Consider the following 23,556-nt stretch of genomic DNA (forward strand, 5'->3'; position numbering starts at 1 on the left):
GTTCAACATTACCTATTTTGTTTTAGTGAGAACAAAAAATCGTACATACCCATGATACCGATATATTGCGTTCTGACGATGAAATCTTGCACGTAGTTTGTACGGCGTAAATGAGAAAGTAGCAGTCTCCTGTTTCGTTCATACATGTTCTCCAAAAGTCACAGTCAGTAGCACGTGGTCTTTTTTCAAGACCGACTTCAAAGTCTTCACTACAATCACACACTAACGTCCACAGAATGTGTCCCAGTTTGCACAGAGAATCACCACAACTCAAAAGACGTTTCCAAAACAGTCAATTCACAGCACATTTCCACACACAGAAATGCATGTAGCAGAGAAAGAGACAACATCCGACATATTTTCCTGGCTTTGTCAGCGGAGCGCTGAGAACTGTGGGATTGCACCGGCTGAAAAAGTTGGCAATCGAGTCAGTTTTGTTGTCCACACTGTGACAGCCACCGACTGCACGGGATGCACGCTTTTGTCATCGCACTGATTTTCTTTTCCTTGGCGTCAGAAGCCTATTATAGTATTTCATCCACTTGTATTAGCGTGGATTGGTTCCAAAGAAGACTACCTGAAGAAAGTGTGGGGGGGGGGGGGGGGGGGGGGGGGGGGGGGAGAAAGAAAGAAACTGACAACCCAAAATGTTTGTTGATAATGTATTACTTATTATTATCATTTTTGGTATGTGGCCAAGTAAGGTCTTATCTCATGTAAAAACCTGGTAAGATCTTGGCGAACCGAACTGTTTACACGGGAAGGGGTGTGCCTTTAAAGTTAAAGTCCAGAGCCTGTGACAGTGAGAATTAATCTATTGCCAGTAGTGGACCTTTATCATACTGATTATACTGACACGGAACCCTTTTCTCTCTTTTTCTCTTGCAGATCAAATGTTTTATAAATAAAGTGATGGTTCTACATTTCATTTTGATTTGTTTGCAAACATCCCTCTGATGAAAGGCCACCTGCAATGCAGGGACACTTTTGGCTGATCCCCAGGGCCCTGTCCGTATGATCACATGATATGTGTACCAATACACAGCGAACTGTTGCTTCAAACGTTTGTTTAATGTAACCGAGTGCCGAAACACTACGATCACCTCGGGAGGCGAAGTGCAATCAAACAGGATTGAAAATGTTAGGGCCAATTTCTTAGCCCTATAAAAACTGTTATGCAAACCCGAAGGTTTCCATGAACATACAGACAATCGGAAACCACCAGACCCAATCACAAACAGAATTCCACAATCCACCGGTGTTGACTTAAAGGCCAACAACTCGGGTGCAGAGTCTGCTGTGAAAGGAGCGGTAGCCTCCCCTGTCACAATCGCCCCCGTTTGAATGAACTTCGTCCCGAAGTTCCGAACCGGGGGACCACTGTCCATCCCAAGTTCGCAGAATGGGAATAGCACGAAAATGTTCAGTGGTCATATTATGCCATTACCTGAACATATCATGCCGAGTCCCATCCCTGCTCGCAAGCGCCAGATGTAACCGAGTGCCGAAACACTACGATCACCTCGGGAGGCGAAGTGCAATCAAACAGGATTGAAAATGTTAGGGCCAATTTCTTAGCCCTATAAAAACTGTTATGCAAACCCGAAGGTTTTCATGAACATACAGACAATCGGAAACCACCAGACTCCATCACAAACAGAATTCCACAATCCACCGGTGTTGACTTAAAGGCCAACAACTCGGGTGCAGAGTCTGCTGTGAAAGGAGCGGTAGCCTCCCCTGTCACATTAAGAACGGCACATTGATCTTGTTGGTACTGTCAAATCAGAAAATATGGATTGGCTCTTCATGACGGTTACATTTCGTCTAAGCCGGTAATGTTTCATAAAAAGAAATAAACCTTCAGCATCCACTAAACGGGCGCGAAACTGAAACAGGCTTGGGGACTTTAACGCCCATCAACGTTAGCTTCTTTCTACCTCAATTTATTACTGATTTCACAATCATGTTACAGCTTTTGTGGGTATATGATTGATGGACCTTTTTTCGTTGGGGGGGGGGGGGGGGGGGGGGATGGGAGGTGACGGTGGGGGGGTGGGGGTGGATGTGAGTTAGGGGTCTGGCGGCTGTCTCCTCCTCCTCTACAAGAGATGCAAAGTTTGCGACCTCAAATTCTCCTTTTTTCGGCCTCACAAATGAGTGTGTGTGCCTGTGCTTGTTACCCCGCTGGCAATACGTCCAACGTCTGTGTTTCGTCTCTTTTACCTGCCTTCTTCTTACCTTCTTGTTTAGGATCTTGATGACAAGACACGTCAAATCTGTAAACCCGGATGGATTTTGACAGCACAGGCCATGGACACAGAGCTATATTCACAACACCACGCTGTTCGACACACTGCGAAGGCTTGTCTGCAAGGTGTCTGCACATTTTACTCTATGGTCTGAGTGCAGACGCTGAAACGAAAGGCACCAGGCAGTTTGTCACTGCAGTTTCTGTGAACTTCTTTCTTTTTGTATGTTAAAAATCAATTTCACTTGTCCTGATCCAAAAAAAGTTTTTAAAAAAAGAGTAAGAACAGGACGAGCACCATGTCCCAGACCGATTTCAATGCAGCAATGTCATGTCATTTTAGTTGCCATCTATTTGAATTGTCTCTTGTTGCACACAGTCAACACACCATCATTGTCTTTGTGTCCGAAGATGGTAACTTGACAACATCACATTTTGAGGTTGAGGGGTGAGGGGTCATGGCAATGGGTTTTCCCAACCCCTAACCCCCAACACACTTTGGTATGATTTCATTAGAATAACAAAACAAGAATGGTATGTTATATTCACGTTAAATTAATGACAAGACAAAATGTTATATTCACGTTAAATTAAACGTTCCAATAACAGACCATTCTTGTTTTTATATTTAGTCAAGTTTTGACTAAATATTTTAACATCGAGGGGGAATCGAAACGAGGGTCGTGGTGTATGTGCGTGTGTGCGTGTGTGTGTGTGTGTGTGTAGAGCGATTCAGACTAAACTACTGGACCGATCTTTATGAAATTTGACATGAGAGTTCCTGGGTATGAAATCCCCGAACGTTTTTTTCATTTTTTTGATAAATGTCTTTGATGACGTCATATCCGGCTTTTCGTGAAAGTTGAGGCGGCACTGTCACGCCCTCATTTTTCAACCAAATTGGTTCAAATTTTGGTCAAGTAATCTTCGACGAAGCCCGGACTTCGGTATTGCATTTCAGCGTGGTGGCTTAACAATTAATTAATGACTTTGGTCATTAAAAATCGGAAAATTGTAAAAAAAAATAAAAATTTATAAAACGATCCAAATTTACGTTTATCTTATTCTCCATCATTTGCTGATTCCAAAAACATATAAATATGTTATATTCGGATTAAAAATAAGCTCTGAAAATTAAATATATAAAAATTATTATCAAAATTAAATTGTCCAAATCAATTTAAAAACACTTTCATCTTATTCCTTGTCGGTTCCTGATTCCAAAAACATATAGATATGATATGTTTGGATTAAAAACACGCTCAGAAAGTTAAAACAAAGAGAGGTACAGAAAAGCGTGCTATCCTTCTTAGCGCAACTACTACCCCGCTCTTCTTGTCAATTTCACTGCCTTTGCCGTGAGCGGTGGACTGACGATGCTACGAGTATACGGTCTTGCTGCGTTGCATTGCGTTCAGTTGCATTCTGTGAGTTCGACAGCTACTTGACTAAATGTTGTATTTTCGCCTTACGCGACTTGTTTATTTATAATTTTGGAACGTTGGCAGTCTGCTTTTGGATTTTGGATTTCAATAGAGGCACCAGTGATAAGTAACTTCAGACGCTTCAAGCTCAGGAACTCGACTGGTTGTAGTGTAGTGAATTCGAAGCTTTCTCGTGGTAGGAAAAGTCCACACGAGCACTAGCAAACTTTGTGTCCGTATACAGTAGAAGAAAGAGAAGAGGTTGTTGCAGCAGGATGTTGTCAAATCGTACTTCTGTCCAGCGCCTGTGAAGGTGCATGCAAGAGCAGTGGCAAAACTGCTTCAGTCTCTCTATAGCAGCTGCTGCTATCGACTGACAGCAAACTTCACACAACTTCACTCTCTCCCCCTTCTCCTTCTCAGCAGCTTCAGCACATAGAGAGAAGAGGAGATAGTGGAGGAGGGGGGAATTTCGGAAATCGGACCCTCGACGCGAAGCATGTTCTCCGTCGTAAACTTTGTCAGAGCGGAAAGGTTTCCACGTGTACACAACTTCTGTTAGCAAGTCTGGGTGTTGAGTTTTGTCTGGAATGCATCTCAGTGCCACCACCGTCTCTGGTGTGTAAAGTGGACTGTTCCTTGTTTTCTGAGTAGTGGTGTGTCGCGTTTTTTTCAGTGTTTCACTGGTGTTTGTATTTTTTTCCGAGTAGTGAATTGTTGCGTTTTTCTCAGTGTTTCCTTGGTGTTTGTCTTATTCCACGATGTTCTGTGAGCAAGGAGCAAAGTTGAGCTGTTCGACGGCGGCATTATGAGAAAAAGGAAGCGATTATTTTGTGTCTTTCTTGCTGGAAGTGCACTGCTCGCTCTACTGTATCTTATCACATCGGATAACGAGTTTTGGAGTAGTTTGTTTCTTCTCGACAAACAGGTAAGACTGCTGAGACATGAGAGAGAAAGAGAGAGAGAGAGAGAGATCAAATCAAATCAAATCAAATCAAATTTCAAGTTATTTATCGAGGGTTGTGGCATAAGCAATACAACGAGCTTTTTTTCAACCAGCCCTCGCCCAGAGAGGGGACTAATCTAATCACATATTTACACGGATATTTAACGTAGAAAAAAATGGTAGAGAAAAACAACAACATATGAATATTTACACATTACATATTATACACAAATATAAAGCGTCGTATATGTAACATAGTGAAAACAATGCTGAATACACATGCATGAGTAAAAGAGAGAGAGAGAGAGAGAGAGAGAGAGAGAGAGAGAGCTAATGAAGAAAGAGAGAGACAGCCCGGCCGAGAGAGACGGAGAATAGCGGAGCGAGATCGACAGTGACAGACACACAGATAAGGAAAAACAGACACACATATAGACAGACACACATATAGACAGACACACATATAGACAGACACACATATAGACAGACACACATATAGACAGACACACATATAGACGGACAGACATAGAATTATTGTAGGCTACATTACAATAAAAGTGATGGTAAACTGCCGAAAGGATCATTCCGATTCGCGACTGAAGATCATCATGACAAGCATAAACTTCAGGACTGAGTAACCAGTGGCAACGCCAAGATGCCTAAAACTCACACAAAAAATACTAGTGTGTCCAGGATTATTAGTTTGTTTGTTCGTTTGTTTGCAAATGAGTTGTTGAAAACAGGGGATGTTCTGTTGTACTGCATACTCCTTTCACAAGTGATGAAATAAACAAGGCTGATGCCAACGCTCAACCAAGTCTCGATCAGCCTCTCGAAAAGTCAGTGTTTGTTTGTGCCACTTCTTTGTTTGTTTCCCCAGCCTGTATAAAACCGTAACATGCTGGCACAGTATACACCATCAAGATAGCTGCGGCGTGAAACTGTAAACCAACAGAGGGTGTTTGTTTTTTTATCGGCAGAAGGAAATGTATACGTGTACCTTTCAGCTTCCGGCGTTTTTGCGTCGTTCTATCGAAACGGAGATGCGGTCTTGGTCATATTATTAGTATTATTAGTATAAATGCGGAGCTGACATTTGCCACGGTACTTAGTGATGGTCAGATCAAACACACTCGCCCAGGCCCGAGATTAGGAATGATAGGATGCTGACATTTTGCGTAGGGTCAGGGCCTAGGATCATTTGACGGAGACTATCACTCATAGCGGAAATATTGTGTACACATGTGGAGTTTATCTAAAACATAAATTGAACTATTTCCTGGATGGCCAAACCATGCCAATACAAGGACTGACCCCATCATTATTGTTAACAGTTGATACCATTCTACTCTTGCAGGCACTGTACTGAGCCGCTTCAAAGCTGACACGATACACTGAAAAACGGGATCACTTAGTTGAAGTTATCATGCTTTGATTTCACGAATCACTGAGAATCAGTACCTTCCTCCGCGTACATAAATGCCTACAGTTCGAGAGAATTTTTCAAAATTATCAGCAGCAGCATCGGCAGGAGAAACAGTACCACCATCACCAACAACAGCAACAACAATAACAACTGAACAGACTGCATTTTCTGGCCTGTTTCTGTTTATTCACCCTGGATGAATATAGATTGCTTCAGTGTTCAGTTTTATTATGGGGGCAAGACATGTGGGAAACTCACTGAAATTAGTTAACATTAACAATATATAACAACGCTTTCTTGTCCCTTTATCAAAACGAGTAAATTCAAATGACAAAAATATCTTCGACGCAATCGTTTAGTTCTACTTTCACGAGCGTGTGTCCACACAACATGCGCAGACCTCACGGTGAAACTGACTGAAAATGAAAATGAAAACACAAGGGCCCCTCCCTGCTCCCTCCCTGCGGCGCAGTAGTGGTACACCTTCTGAGGCATAAATTGCTTTATCTACTACACTCGTCACTGCAGGGTGTGTCATAACGGTAGATAAACAGTCAGCCATGAAACCTACCTCCAGCTTTATTATGCCAAGGGAGCATCTTATGCAACACCTTGATTGTGTAAATTGGTACAACAACAATCGCTGGGCTTGGCTACTAAGATTTGGTAATAGCGTGCACATTCTCGGTTGGCAGACTCAAATCTCCAACCCTGACCGACTTTCAACATTCATTTTTCTTTCACTGCAGGGGAAATTACTGTATGATGCGTCAACTGGACCAAAACAATGAGTAGAGAATAATACAGAAAGTACACTGTAAAGAAAGAAAGAAAGAAAGAAAGGAAGAAAGAAAGAACTTTAGACAAAAAGCTTCAAAGAAAGGAAGAAAGAAAGAAAGACAGAAGAAAAAAGAAAACGAAAGTAAGACAGAATGAAAATCAGTAAATGCAAGACAGAAAGACAAACCATTTCAGTCAGTGAACAATGAAAAAAAAAGTTGATAACTAAATCCCGCAAAATCCTACGGTTAAAAAAAAACAACTATAACCGAGAGCTCAAGATAAGCTGTAGCACTAAATTCATGGTTATCTGTCTGTTTGTTTGTTTGTTTTGGGCCAGATCATTGTTCAAAGTCAGACGACAAAGGACACGGAAACTAGAAAAGAAAAGGCCAATATGTGAGGTAAAGAGCAAGTATAGCGTACTCCAGAGTGTTATGTGTACATTATATTGACCATGGCTGGGTTAACGTAAGAAACAGCACGTGTTAAAATCGATCCGTAAAGTAATTCAAACTTGAGCCAGAACTGGGTGTATGAACCAGCTGTGCTGATGTATGCTACAGTCAAGCATTTTTCGACAAACATGCACACGTCAGAATCGAAATCAATTATGACTAAGCACACGCCTTTAAAAGAAGAATCGCACGCAGACACACTGCACGCACGCATGCAGAGAGAGAGAGAGAGAGAGAGAGAGAGAGAGAGAGAGAGAGAGACTGAGAGACTGAGAGAGACAGAGAGAGAGACACACACAGACAGACAGACAGACAGACAGAGACAGACAGACGGACACACAGACAGACAGGGGCTGACAGGCAGATAGACAGATAGCCACACACACACACACACACACACACACACACCTATACACATAAACACACACACAAACACACAGTCACTCACACACACAGATACAAACACTTACTTTCACCCCTCCCCCCCCCCCCCCCTCTCTCTCCCACCCCCACCCACCCCCATCGCCAACGCTGCTAACCCTCTAAAGCTTCCCCGGACATACACTGAAACAAATCCCGCAAAAAACACATGGTCGCACAATTACAGCCAGCCGGGCCGTGTTAATGCCAACAGCAGACTTGGAGGCTAGACTAAACAAGTAAACAAAAGACAAAGGCTTTTACCAGTCTGCAGGATTATACCAGCTATTGATGATTCCCTGCTTTTCACATTGACTTAGCTCGGTCACGGTGACATCGTCTCCCAAAGAGAGAAAGAGCGATTGTGTGTGTGTGTGTGTATGTGTGTGTGTGTGTATGTGTGTGCGTGCGTGCGCGTGTGTGTGTGTGTGCGTGCGTGTGTATGTGTGTGTGTGTTTATGTGTCTGCCTGTCTGTCTGGCTGGCTGGCTGACTGTGTGTCTCTGTCTCTGTGTATCACTGTGTCTGTGTGCTTGGTTGCCTGCCCGCCTGCCTTTCGGTTTGTCTTTCATTGAAATAGTTGATCTTATTTAGTGAACATTTTATTGTATTTCCGTTACTGATACGATTTATTCATAAACCACAGCACCTGCATTTATACCCGATCACTTTTGTTCTGTATCAATGTTACATAATAATCTTAACTATGATCGACAATCCTAGCATCACAGATTTCATCTCGTGCAGACAGACATAACAAAGAGAGAATTAGAGAAAGGAAAAATGTACAAAGTGTGTCAATGCCCCAGGTACCTGAAGAACCGTACAGCTTTGTGTCCTCAGTGTTGGTGGGGTACCTCTCTGTTCCAAGGACGCCAGATTACAATCTGAATCGTGAAAACCGGGCAAAACTAACAAAGGGGGGGTTCTCTCGATGTTGACTTAAGGATCCCTATTCGTGATACTGCGCTGTGGCGGGTGGATTTCCACCCCACTTTTGAAGATCAGGGTAAACTACAGGTGTTTGGAGTGAAATCAAATCAACCTTATCGCGCATAATTGTACACCTTTTATCCTTTGATTTTAGTATTGGGATCTGGAGGGCAGGGTAAACGACAGGTGCTTCAAATGGAAGCAAATATCCGTTAATCACGCGTACATTTTGGTCTTTGATTTTAGGTGTGGTTCTCGTTGGTAAAAAGTGACATGTTTCAAACACATGTGGTAATTTTATGAGCGCGCGAGCTTGAACACACACACACACACACACACACACACACACACACACACACACCGTGGCACACACGCACACCACACACACAAAGAGAAAAAAGTCAAAAAGACTAAAAGAAGAAGGAGAGATAGGACACACGTCTCGTTGGAGCAGGAAGATCAACAACCTTGGGCGGGCACTTCAAAGAGAAGCGGCAGGTAAAAAGGACACGACCTTAAAGGTTTGAAGTGCAAGAGTTCTGCCAATAGTCCAGAGCTAAATGCTCCAAAGGGCTGATCGAGATACATCCTCTTCGGCTAACCTTTACATACCCTCTCCTCTAATCACGGAAACAATGTTTCCTCTTCTATCCGAGGGTAGACATGCTGGGTTAATTGTTTGATCTTCCGTTCACGTTGACTGCGCATCACTTGAAAATCGAGTTTGCTTCAACTTTCAGCTTACGTTGAAACTGAAAGACACAAAGTGATCCACCCATACATTTATTGTTTTATGGGAACAAATTATAAATTGCGAAGTAGCCTTTTCAAACAACCTTAACCGAATTAGATTGCAACAGATACTAGTACAATTCAAGCCAGCGGCAGGAAACTGTTGTTTCTGTTGGTGTCTGCCTTTCGTCCATACGTCGTAAGGTCGTTTACATAACTTCTCGACCATGAGCACCTCGGTGGTTGAATTTGCACGTTGATGTATTTTCACTTGAGAGGCAGACCCTATGGAAAGCTCTAGGATTGTTCATGGACAGACTGGATGGGTTTGAACGTTTTGTAAAACGGCTTTAATCTGGCGCACCCTGGAGCTGAATCATGACAGCGTTTGCTGCCACATGCAGTGCTAACGGAACGTCCGAACTTACATTTTACGAACATATCGGTAGGTTACGCAATTATGACAACCTGCTTGTTTCCATTTATTTTGTCATTATTATATCATATTGCTTGTGTGTTTGCAGGTGAAATTTGACCCCAAGTCTGTGGACGCCGTGCGGTACATAGGGGCGGTAGAGAGTTCCGACAAGAGCAACCCGAGCGGACGATACGGCTTTAACTTGCTGTCCAGCAATGAGCTGCCTCCCGACAGACCCGTCCCTGACGTCCGATCGCAAAGGTGGATCTTCTTCTTCGTTCATGGGCTTAGACTCCCACGTAGACTCGTGTTTTTGCACGAGTGGAATTTTACGTGTATGACCGTTTTTACCCCGCCATTTAGGCAGCCATACGCCGCTTTCGGAGGAAGCATGCTGGGTATTTTCGTGTTTCTATAACCCACCGAACTCTGACATGGATTACAGGATCTTTTCCGTGCGCACTTGGTCTTGTGCTTGCGTGTACACACGAAGGGGGATAAGCCACTAGCAGGTCTGCACATAAGTTGACCTGGGAGATCGGAAATATCTCCACACTTAACCCACCAGGCGGCCGCGGCCGGGATTCGAACCCTCGACCTTCCGATTAAGAGGCCGACGTCTTACCACCACACCACAGCGCCCGTCGCAAAGGTGGATGAAGTTTGTCGTTAATATAATAAAACATAAATACTTAAAACGAACTGTTTTTAGCATTCAATACACGATCCACGTCGTTCTCTCATTTGAGAAATGTTGACGTTTAAAAACTTTGATTTCAAATTAAATTGCATGGGTGGTTTTCAGTATTAAATCAAATGTTCACAATGAAAATTCTTCAGTTTTGACATTGTAATTCTGTTATGCATCACCTGCTATATACCTCGGTATCATCCTTTAAACTCTCCCATCCATAATGCAACAATCTTCAGATCATCATAGTTTCCACTGTGGTATGTGCGTCTATCTAAGTCTCTGCTCTTTTCCCTTTGTCGTGTGAAAACTGTAGCTAGTGTAAAGTGTTGTGTTATTAACTATATATCACATCAAGGCAGTGAACTTACTGTCAAACGCGGATTCTTTGACCACGAGAGAGCACGCTGACCCAATGTTCTGTTAAAGCTACATGGGGTGGCATGCCGCACAGTGATGTTAATTGTAATTCGTCTTTTTTTCTGGGCTCACAGTTCCTTACACAAAATGCTACGACAGAATTGTCGGTGTATATCATGGCATACAACCGTAAGATACATTTGTCTGCATGCTTGGCAACTTGCACAATGCGGTCCTCTGTCTAAAATATTTGAGGTATGTGTGCGCGTTGCCAGATCAGTTTGAAAACCAGCAGCAGCGGAAACATAACCGCCTAAACTATCCCTGCGCAGCCTTTAAAACAAATTGCATGTGACAGATGCAAGGAGCTGTACCCACCGTCATCTCTGCCCACTGCCACCATCATCATCACCTTCCACAACGAAGCCAGGTCCACCTTACTGCGCACAATCGTCAGGTGAGCTATCAGGCTGATTCAAAATAAAGATTGCAAACAACAACAACAATGACGACAACAACAATGATGACAACAACAATGACGACAACGACGACGACATTGCTTGTCCTCTGGTTTATAGTGTACTAAAAACTTCAGCTTTAATATTCGTGTGTGAAAATTAAGACAGAGCTAGGAACATGCACATTTGATTTTGTTTTAGGATGAATTTGCAGGTAATATTTCATAAGCGAGTTCGAATTTGTTGAAACTTTTACTGTCTCAGCGATAAAAAGAAAGTTACCGCATTATAAAATTGGGTTTTGTAATTTTATTTGTAATAATAATTTATTTATTTATTTATTTATTCATCTATTTATTCATCTATTTATTATATTATAGTCACATATTTGACTAACGTTATTCCCAACAATAACAACGCATGGATAGTGAATAAAAGTCTGATTCATTCTAAAGCAGAGTGTCGATGGACTGCAAGTGACCCTACTTGACAAACTATAGTGATAATGACCCGTGTGGTGTTTCAGCATCCTGACGCGCTCACCTCTGCCCTTTGTGAGAGAAGTTATTCTGGTGGACGACTGCAGTGACAACAGTACGTTGTACAGTTGTACATATGTATAGTTAGTGACGTTCGTGTCCCTGGCCAGACTCACCCCCTGACATTAAGGCTGTGGCTTGCCCCCCCCCCCCCCCCCCTCCCCCCCCCCCTCTCCCCCCTCCCCCCCCCCACCCCCACCCCATCCCTCCACCTTGCCCCCTCCTCGAGCAATACTCCCCGTTTAGTCCCTATTTTTCTCTTTCTCTTTCTGATTTCTGGTACATAATTATATTTATCTAACGCCTGGAACTTTAATACTTGGCTTAAATTGATCTCTCTGTCTGTCAGTCCTGACTTTTTCTCCCTCACTGTATTCCTCTGTCCTCTCTGTGTCTGTCTGTCTGTCTGTCTGTCTGTCTGATTTTCTGTCTGTCTGTCTGTCTGTCTGTCTCTCCTTCCCAAACAAGTTCTTTCGCCTGCTCTCCGCTGCCCTCACTTCCTAACAGACCACCATCTCCCCCCCCCCCCACACACACACACACTAATTTGCAACTCCAGTCCAGACCAGGGCCGGACTACCGGGGGGGTTATGGGGGTTGCGCAACCCCCCCCCCCCCCCCCTAGCCTAAACATGTACCTCACTTATTTAAATTTTTTTTTATTATTGTTTATTTTTGCCGTTTCATGCAAGGAGCGACCATTTTCCTATCTCAGAATATGACCTACCCATAAGCGGGCTCTGCCCCTTGACCCCGCTAAGGGGAACATCCCCCTGGACCACCACTGGCAACCCCCCCCCCCCCTCCTCTTAGCCTAGTCCGGCCCTGCAGACTATGGTATGCCCTTGTGTACTTGAGCTTTTTGACTCAGCTATTCTTATTATAGTTGATTTTTGGTCTGAAAAATAGTCTCCAAAAGTAAAGCTAACAACATGCAATATCTTAAGAAATTGTCCTTGTACATAACACCGTTGAACCGTAAGCCTATACTGTGTATCATAGAATTCGAAACAGTAAAACACAGTTTCTTTGCTTATTTGATCTGTTCGCCAAACACAAAGTGTGTACAGTGTTCGTTGAAGCTGTGTTCTCTGCAAGAAAACATGTGTTGTTCAAAGATACGGCGGCTGTGTTTTCAGAAGAGGACGCGCGTCTTCTGGCAGGCATCCCGCTCATTAGCTTGATCAGGAACGATAAATGGGAAGGTAAGAATAACGAGATTATTATTCTCTAATGTAAACCATTTGAAGTCACACAAACAGATATAGACTGGACAACAATGATACTTTCCAGGCGTGTTTATACAATGTTACATCGTCTTTTCCATGCAGCGGCTGTGTTTCTAAAACGTGAAAATGTGAACAGTGTATGAACATCTCAGTCCAAACCCCGCTGTAGATGCCGATCTTCGACGTATGAGCATGGTCCGTTGAATACTATCGACCACGATGGAATTGAATCTCATGAACACTTCAAGATGTGGAAAGTACCGTACCCATTAGGAAACAAGTCGCGTAAGGCGAAATAACAACATTTAGTCAAGCTGTCGAACTCGCAGAATGAAACTGAACGCACTGCATTTTTTCACCAAGACCGCATACTCGTAGTTTCGTCAGTCCACCGCTCGTGGCAAAGGCAGTGAAATCGACAAGCCAGAATAGTGCGGTAATGGTCGCGCTGAGCAGGATAACACTGAGTTTGTTTTTAATCCAAACATATCATATCTATATGTTTTTGAGTCACTTGAGAAAAAGTGACTCTATGTAATCGGTCAGTGTTAGTCTGCCGGCCGTCCGGCCGGCCGTCCGTAGACACCACCTTAACGTTGGACTTTTCTCGGAAACTATCAAAGCGATCGGGCTCATATTTTGTTTAGTCGTGACCTCCAATGACCTCTACACTTTAACGATGGTTTCGTTGACCTTTGACCTTTTTCAAGGTCACCGGTCAGCGTCAAAGGAAAAATTAGACATTTTATATCTTTGACAAAGTTCATCGGATGTGATTGAAACTTTGTAGGATTATTCTTTACATCAAAGTATTTACATCTGTAGCCTTTTACGAACGTTATCAGAAAAACAAGGGAGATAACTAGCCTTTTCTGTTCGGCAACACACAACTTAACGTTGGGCTTTTCTCGGAAACTATAAAAGTGACCGGGCTCAAATTTTATGTGAACGTGACTCATTGTGTTGTGAATAGCAATTTCTTCCTGTCCATCTGATGCCTCATATAATATTCAGAACTGCGAAAGTGACTCGATCGAGCGTTTGCTCTTCTTGTTGGAATCAGGGACCGACAAGGAATAAGATGAAATTGTTTCTAAATCGATTTCGGACAATTAATTTTAATCATAATTTTCATATTTTTAATTTTCAGAGCTTGTTTGTAATCCAAATATAACATATGTATATGTTTTTGGAATCAGAAAATGACGAAGAATAAGATGAAATTGTTTTTGGATCGTTTAAAAAAACACAATTTTAATGACAAGTTTCCGATTTTTAATGACCAAATTCATTAATTATTTTTTAAGCCACCAACCTGAAATGCAATACCAAAGTCCGGCCTTTGTCGAAGATTGCTTTGCCAAAATTTCAATCAATTTGATTGAAAAATGAGGGTGTGACAGTGCCGCCTCAACTTTTACAAAAAGCCGGATATGACGTCATCAAAGGTATTTATCGAAAATATCCAAAAAAAACTGTTCGGGGATATCATTCCCAGGAACTCTCATGTCAAATTTCATAAAGATCGGTCCAGTAGTTTAGTCTGAATCGCTCTACACACACACACACACAGACACACACACACACAGACACACATACACCACGACCCTCGTCTCGATTCCCCCTCTATGTTAAAACATTTAGTCAAAACTTGACTAAAATGTAAAAAGAGACCAACAAAAGTGTAACCTCTTTGATTGACCGGTTGATTTGAACGGGCCGCAGAAAGTCAACATTTACTGAAAGGATCAAGAGTACAGAATTCAAGAATTTAGCTTCAAGATTCAAGGAAATAAGCCGCTGAATATAAATGAATGGATGGATGGATGGATGGATGGATGTGGATGGGTGTGGATGGATGGATGGATGGATGGATAGATGACTGACTGACTGACTGACTGAATGAATGAGTCCATCCGTCTACACCCTTTCATGCTTGTGGCCCTACAGGAGTGGCGAGGTCCCGAGTGCGAGCAGCAGAAGCAGCTAAAGGCGAGGTGCTGGTATTCCTGGACAGTCACTGTGAGGTCACTCTCGGCTGGCTGGAGCCGTTGCTGACCACTGTCAAACAGGTAGTGTAATGTACTTAAAACAAGTGTCAAGCATGTTTTCTCTGACTTCAGACAATTGAATAAAACAGAAGATCGTATCGCGCATTGGACAGCAGAGTAATGATATATAGAGTCACTCTTCGGTCACTCTTGGCTAGCTGGAGCCTTTGCTGAACACTGCCAAACAGGTAGTGTACCTCAATCAGGTGTGAAAGGTGTTTAAAAATAAAAGTTATTATTTAAGATTGTACTACAAAGACTGATAATTATGCGACACACGACAATAATTATAGCAAAGAAGAAGAGGAAGAAGAACGGGGAGGAGAAGGAGGAGGTAGAGGAAGACGAAGAAGAATGACGATTGTATGAATTGTGTTTGTATGTGACGGCCAACTGTCCGTATTACTGTTTCTGCAAAAAGAAAGAGAGACACTGAAAATCGAATACAGCGTGTCAGAGCAAAGGAACTTGTGCCTTAGTGTTTCCCTAATCAGCACCATTCCATCGTATTGCCGTCGCCCATTACTACAGTATCGTAGTACCCACAGACACATGACACAGACTGGTTTTAAGGGGGAATGAGCTCTATTTGTCAGTCTTTATACTGCAAGAAGCGCCCTTAAGGCTGTCCTTTGTTAAGCACAAAGTTGACTTCACGAAGTCATTTTACGGAAAAGTCAATGGCAAAGCGTCGTACAGCAAGCTTCGTGGGGTATAGTTCACGAAGTCATTTTACCGAAAAGTCAGTGGCAAAGCGTCGTACAGCAAGCTTCGTGAGGTATAGTTCACGAAGTCATTTTACCGAAAAGTCAGTGGCAAAGCGTCGTACAGCAAGCTTCGTGAGGTATAGTTCACGAAGTCATTTTACCGAAAAGTCAGTGGCAAAAGCGTCGTACAGCAAGCTTCGTGAGGTATAGTTCACGAAGTCGACTTTGCACAATTAATTTCAGGCCGCTTTAGACCCCCTACTCGTTTCCTCCAGTGGAATGGGCCTGTGCGAAGTGCCCATGCGACGGCAGAAAGATTAGATGGTCTTAATTAGGGACCAAGCACTGAGGGCCCTTTGGCGCAGCTCGTATGTCTCATTATCAGCGTGTGTCTGTCTTGGCTCCTTTCTCACACAACGAGCTAGAGATGACAGGCTGTTATGTTGCACGGAAACACAGTTACCGACACTCTTAACACCCACACACAGTTACCGACACCACACACAGTGCACTCGTATTACCCCGTGTCTCTGTCTGTCTCTTCTCCCCTATCGAGTTATTTTTCTGTTTCTGTGTCTCTGTCTGTCTGTTTGCCTACTTGCCTGCCTGTGTGTCTGTCCCTCTCTCTCTCTCTCTCTCTCTCTCTCTCTCTCTCTCTCTCTCTCTGTCAGTACTGAAGTTATTCCTCCTCCATCTCTCATTCTGTCCCTACTATGCTAGTTCTATGCTAGAATCTTCGTATTCATATGACTGTGTAGCTTAATTCTAATTCTAGACATGTGTATCACTCAGGGCCGGACCAAGTTCGTTTGAGGGGGGGGGGGGGGGGGGGGTTCCAACTGAAGGCAGGGGTCCAAAGTCCACATTTTTTTTTCTCTGAGAGGTACATTGGATGGCCAGGGGGGGGGGGGGGGGTCCGGAACCCCAGGAACCCCCCCCCCCCCCCAGATCCGGCCCTGTCACTTGTGTTATGGGACATTCTTGCTCAAGAGTGTGCAGACAATATCCACGTATCTACTTCCCGGCATAAGTCGACAAGTACATAGACTTTGTGTATTCGTACATGTATCAGTTATGTGCTTGTATGTTCCAGTCTCCGTACAGTGCTGTGAGCCCAGTGGTGGACGTAATAGACTCCCAGAGTTTTGAGTACAAGCCTTCACTCGACCTGTTCAGAGGAGGTAGTGTCTTCATAATTCATTTTGTTGTTGTTGAATTATCTGGTATGACTTGCATTTATTGTCGAATCCGCTTGTTAGCATTTGATAAGCACTTGAGCATCCGTCAACAAGTTTGATGTTCTATCTATGTCTCTGTTTGTATACAGAAACACAGCTGCATAATTATACTCTGTCGGTTCACTGATGCAAATATTCAATATAGCGGTCGGTCACGGACGTAATGACGGATTTTCAGCATTGCTGCCTATTCAACAGCCAATCAATCTATATGAGAAAAAAACGAGGGGAAAAAAAGAAGAGAAAAGTAAAGAGTCACAGTGAGTCAGAGTACGAAGAGTACCAGCGTGTATGTTACAATGATATTTCTGAAAACCAATTTTCCAAAGAGCGGTAGTAATTTTGGATTAAAACTGATAGTGTTTGAACGAGAACAACGACAGAAAACCACAATGAATGGGGTTAAACGGTTTACAGTATCAAGAAAAAGGACTCGAGAGTAGAGCTTACATCTACTTTCACATTCTAGCATTAAGTCTAAGCCTAACTGTCGCAATTATTTCAACTCGTTGTAAATATTTGGCCTAAGATTCCAAGCAAAAAATGAAGTGACGTTTCTTTTGTTCAAAGGTTTTGACTGGAGTCTACATTTTCGATGGGAAACGCTTCCATTTGGATTGGGGAGAAAAGATCCGACAGATAATTACAAGTGAGACTTTCTTCGGTGATTTTTCTTTCAACTGAGGGTCTAAGGGTAAAGTAGACTATAGTATAAATGCATAAAGGAAAACTTAAGCGGAGTTTTATGGCAAGTAATGGCCAACTTGTATCCAGTAAAATAAGTAAATAGCGCATCAGTGCATATTTCCATCAGCTTTTCCAACTTATGTCTATGTATTACATATTAATGAGCATGTTTTAGATACCATCGGATGAGGGTGGAGGTATTTTTAAGATCCACTAATGAAGTTGGGGTTAAAAAAATAAAAAAATTAAGTACTCCTGATGGGTGAGGAATTACTTTTTTTTACACTCCAAGCAGTACGTGTTGGAAAGTTCACTTCTCGACCTTTTTGAGTGAGAGTGCAGCAATCACAAAAGACGCCTGCTTATAAGAACACCTTCTGACTTTTTAGTAGGCGGGAGTGTGGTCCTGATTTTGAGAAGAAAAGGTCAGATCAGTGTAGACATCATTAACCCTTGAGTGTCTACACAGGACACCGGTGCTGTCTGGCAGTGTGTTCGCCATTCGTAAAGACCGGTTTACGGCGCTGGGCTCGTACGACACACAACTCAACATCTGGGGCGGGGACAACTTTGGTACGTGGATTCCGTGTGTGTGTGTGTGTGAGAGAGAGAGAGAGAGAGAGTGAAAGAGAGACACAGAGAAAGAGAGAGAGAGAGAGAGAGAGAGAGAGAGACAGAGAGAGACAGAGACAGAGACAGAGACAGAGAGACAGAGACAGAGAGAGAGAGAGAGAAAAAGTGTGGTGTTGATTATATTTTTTCAAATAAATATAGCAGAGTTCCGTCAAAGATTGTGTACACCTGGCATTGGCCACTATTTTGTGGAAAAGGCAATCATTTTCAGTAATATGGCTATGTTTCAAATTTAAGAAAAACACGAATACATTTACTATCGCTTAACTATTCCAATGTCCGTGATACTATGTAGTGTATCTGTATGTGGCAGTGGGAGTGGCCTTGACAATCTATTTTCCCATCTTCCCCCGCTGACATGGACAATATCTTATTTCTACGAATAACTGCTGTAACGTTAAAGCAGCTGAATTGTACACGTGTTTCAGCATGAGGAAGCATCTTCATTTGCCCTGAAGGCGGAAAGCATGCACATATCGATAGTCTGTAATGTACTATATGTAATCAGTTTTCATCGCCCTTTTCCTCAGATCTGTCATTCCGGGTGTGGCTGTGTGGAGGGGAGCTGCTGATGGTTCCTTGTAGCCGGGTAGGTCACGTGACCCGAAACCGGCCACCCTACCACTTCCCGGGCAACGGCATGAGCAACACGTACATCAGGAACACCCGCAGAGTGGCCGAGGTCTGGATGGACGAGTACAAGCGATTCTTCTACGCTGCCCGGCCCACTGCCAGAATGCAGGACTTTGGAGAGTAAGAATTGCACATCATGATGTTATAATTCCAACTTACTCCAGACATCTGTGAGTACGTCACTCAGGATTGCAAGGACGCTTTTCACAAATGTATATTTATATTTATATTATATTATACAATTATATTGTCACACATATCTTTGCGACATGTCAAGTCCATTTTACAACAGAATAATTAGTAACAAGCTATGACACCCTTCCGGCCAGGCGTCTCGCAGGCAACAGCATCTTTGTGACAAGCACTGCATGGTTACTTCAGTTTGGTGCTCACCTCCGGTTATTCGACAACACGTTAACTCTGACTTTAATACAGCCAAAAACAACTTTCATAGACAGTCAATATCTGCAGAATAGGCCTTTATGTCGTCAAAATCAAAGTTCACTTTTTGCGTGTCAGTGTGCCCAATTACAATGTCCAGCAAATGACCACTTCTAGGTGTAGCAGTGGTTGTACTATTTCGTTCACAGTTGAGCTGTAAGCTTTTTTTGTGCATTTTGTTTGATTGTTTGTTTTATTTGCAAGCCAATTGATTCTGGTTTTATTTTAATTTTACATTGTACACATTACTCTCACAAGTGTTCTTGTCACACCTTGCAGTGTATCGGAGAGGAAGCGACTACGTGACCGCCTCAAGTGTAAGACATTCCGATGGTATCTGGACACTGTGTATCCTGAACTCAAGTGAGCCTCTTTATCATTTATTAAACTCTCACACACGCACAGGGACACAGGTTAGCACAGGGACACAGGTTAGCACAGGTTAGCACAGGGACACAGGTTAGCACAGAGACACAGGTTAGCACAGGGACACAGGTTAGCACAGGGACACAGGTTAGCACAGAGACACAGGTTAGCACAGGGACACAGGTTAGCACAGAGACACAGGTTAGCACAGGGACACAGGTTAGCACAGGGACACAGGTTAGCACAGGGACACAGGTTAGCACAGAGACACAGGTTAGCACAGGGACACAGGTTAGCACAGAGACACAGGTTAGCACAGGGACACAGGTTAGCACAGGGACACAGGTTAGCACAGGGACACAGGTTAGCACAGAGACACAGGTTAGCACAGGGACACAGGTTAGCACAGGGACACAGGTTAGCACAGGGACACAGGTTAGCACAGCCACAAAGAACGACAGGCAGGAAGACAGACACATGATTTTGTTATCCTTTTAATGTATGATAAGCTGACCGCTTAGGCACGAGTACATATCCCATTTGACGACTTTAAAAAAATCAGAGAAAATCAGAGAGAGCCTTAAAATGAAGGTAACTTTACAGAGGTTGTGAACAGAACATGTGAAAAAGGAAGAAGTCTTTAATTGGGGGATCGTTAAAGCGGGGTTGCACTGTACATGCATGTCTGGATAACTACGTTCGTGCCTAGTCTAGGACTGCCATTACGTATACTTCTCCAATCACAAACGTGTTTATGCGTTCATAAAATAAAGTGCTTATCAAAGTACTGTATCCAGATATCGGGCCCGTGAACGAGTATTGCATCTTGAAATGTAAAAGGATGATCGATCAATGGCAGTGGATTTACTTTAACTACTTCGTGATCATTTTTTTATGTTGAGGTCATGTGCACAATAGCTTGTGTCAAAGCGCCGGTCGATCGAAGTATATGGGGCGGGGATGTAGCTCAGTCAGTAGCGCGCTGGATTTGTATCCAGTTGGCCGCTGTCAGCGTGAGTTCGTCCCCACGTTCGGCGAGAGATTTATTTCTCAGAGTCAACTTTATTGTGTGCAGACTCTCCTCGGTGTCCGAACACCCCCCGTGTGTACACGCGCAAGCACAAGACCAAGTGCGCACGAAAAAGATCCTGTAATCCATGTCAGAGTTCGGTGGGTTATAGAAACACGAAAATACCCAGCATGCTTCCTCCGAAAACGGCGTATGGCTGCCTAAATGGCGGGGTAAAAAACGGTCATACACGTAAAATTCCACTCGTGCAAAAAACACGAGTGTACGTGGGAGTTTCAGCCCACCGCGAACGCAGAAGATCGAAGTATACTACTCCTTTATCCTCATGATAAAAGCGTAGGATGTTTTGATCGGCCTACGCTTTGATACAAGCTCCTGTGGTCATGAACAATATTTATTTTCAGACTTCCGGTGAGTGACGAGGTGGCCTACGGGAAAATTCAGCAAGGGGCGGGCTGTCTGGACCTGGACATTGGTCAGCTACCGGTCATCGCCAAACTCAGACAGTGTCTCCCCAATAAAGACTCTCAGGTGTGTGTGTGTGTGTGTTATAAGTGAAATGCATCCTCCTTTTAAAAGACTGTAGCAGCCTTGATCAACCTGTGTTAAGCTTGATTATCATAAAGTCTGACAGAGGATTTACAAATCTAGCTAGGATCATTTTTATTCAACGAAAAAGAAAATATTTGATCCAACTCAATAGTTAAAAAAACCCATGTAAACACAGACTTCTAACTGTATGTACTGACCATTGTGACAGGACTGGTCATGGCGGCGCAAGGGCAACGTGGTCAGTAACGGCATGTGTCTGTCGGTCAACCCCATGCAGACCCAGATGTACGTCGTCGTCACCTTCTGCGACTCATCAGACTCTCAGGTGACGTCATAGGCCTAGGGATCTATACTTGCTTGCTGATGCTCACCTCTCCCTATCCACCCAGCCCCTCTCACACACACACACACACACACACACACACACACACACACACACACACACACACACACACACACAAAGTGTATACAAAACAATCCCCAAAACCACTCAGAAAATCAACAGTTTCGTCTCTGTTACAGCGGTGGAGGCGACAGAAGCAGCAGATCATTCATCACATGACCGGTCAGTGTCTGGACAGCCGCTGGGTCAAGACAGGACTGCAGGTGTCACAGTGCGATGTCCAGCAGGACGCACAGAAGTGGTCAGTCACCATGGAAACCGTGGCTGACCTTGAGAAAGACTACATTGACCCCTGAACATGATCGGCGACATTACATGGCGGGTCATCTCTATTGTAACCTTTGAAGGTCAGAGCTATGGAATCCGTTGAAGGTCATGACTATGGAAACCATTGAAGGCCATAGCTATGAAAACCGTGGTCAACCTTGAGACAGACTACACTTAAACCTAGTGGGACGCTAGGATGGAAGCGAGTCATCACTTAGGAAATGGCTTCACTGACTTTCAGGTTATCGCTATAAAAACAACACTTTATGAGCTGAAGGACATGTACATCACTGCTATGGAAACCTTGCATTTCAGATCATAGCTATGGAAATCGTTGCTGGTTATCGCTATGGAAGCTGATGTGGAGCGACTACAATGACCCATCATGATCAGAGGGGACATGTTACAAAGTGGGCCATGGCTAGGGAACCGCTGAAGGTCATCGCTATGGAAAGCCCTGTGGGCCATCAGTATGCAAACCGTTGTAGGTCAAGGCTTTTGAAACCGCTGTTAGTCGTAACTAGGAAAACTGTCTTGGGAAATACAGTGATTCAGTTTAACCCGTGATGATCAGTGGCATCAGTTTTTGCTATGGAAACCATTGTGGATAGGCTACACGGATGGATCCATTGTGACCATGAACTGGAGCACGACGACGAAATCCGTTATTACAGGCCTTGAGAGAAAGGCGGGATTCATTGATGAAAAGCGGGATTCCTCACAATTGGCCAACATTAAGGACCATAATATACTGACCTGACTAAATAAAAAATAAAAAACAGTAACCAGGTTAGGTACGTTTATATCTATAATCAATATTTCGGCACGTTACTGCCTTCTTCGTGATGGTAAGATGATACTGACTAAACTCAGGCCATCCAGAAGTGGGTGTATAGTGACCCTGAACGGTTTGGTCAAATTCAACAAAGACTTCACTGGCAATTCATGGCCGTAAGGATGCCTAGACAGTCCACTGATCTTCATATGAAGAAACAGTCTTGTGCTCAATGCTCTTAGCATCCATCAAGTTGCTGAACCATGAATATTCACTTTGGCCCGAACTTGTTAAACATTACCATGTTGTTCATTTTAAAGACTTCTAAATTAAGTCACCAGAACAAATAAAAAATGCTGCTTGATTTTCTCAGCCATTTAACTTAGAGGACAAGCCTGTGGTCATCTGCTTCTTTCTTGAGAAATTAGCTTTGGAGACCACAAACAAAAGTTTATAACGACTAAAAACCAAGTCTTTTCGATAACACCAACATCCTCACCTGAGGCATTAATCGCTTTCTTAACATGGGGGAAAAAGGACAATCCTATGACAGACCAAGAAAAAATGATTCAGCTTGTCTCAAAGACGATAATACCAAACACCATACTTTGTGCACTGACCTGGAAAGTCATGTTTGTCATAAACATGTTTGACAATAAAGAAAGATCGGTGCTTTAGGTGCTCTTCATGCGTGCGTACATGTGTGTGT

General features: G+C 43.3%; 2 protein-coding genes across 2 annotated transcripts in view; one reads left to right on the plus strand and one right to left on the minus strand.

Annotated features, from left to right (window-relative positions):
* The window catches only part of LOC138953858 (estrogen receptor-like), a 171,882-nt gene that overhangs the window by 6,079 nt on the left and 142,247 nt on the right, over nt 1-23,556 (minus strand). The window lies entirely within an intron of this gene.
* On the plus strand, nt 4,022-23,524 carry LOC138953859 (polypeptide N-acetylgalactosaminyltransferase 16-like). The gene is made up of 14 exons (XM_070325819.1): nt 4,022-4,603; nt 9,894-10,048; nt 11,197-11,295; nt 11,823-11,890; nt 12,975-13,040; nt 15,015-15,136; nt 16,916-17,003; nt 17,631-17,709; nt 18,217-18,320; nt 18,911-19,133; nt 19,734-19,817; nt 21,255-21,381; nt 21,611-21,727; nt 21,925-23,524. The coding sequence occupies exons 1-14, from the start codon at nt 4,484-4,486 to the stop codon at nt 22,099-22,101; spliced, it is 1,629 nt and encodes a 542-aa protein (XP_070181920.1). The 5' UTR covers nt 4,022-4,483; the 3' UTR covers nt 22,102-23,524.

This window comes from Littorina saxatilis, linkage group LG17 (assembly GCF_037325665.1).
Source record: "Littorina saxatilis isolate snail1 linkage group LG17, US_GU_Lsax_2.0, whole genome shotgun sequence".
Taxonomy (NCBI): Eukaryota; Metazoa; Mollusca; class Gastropoda; order Littorinimorpha; family Littorinidae; genus Littorina; species Littorina saxatilis.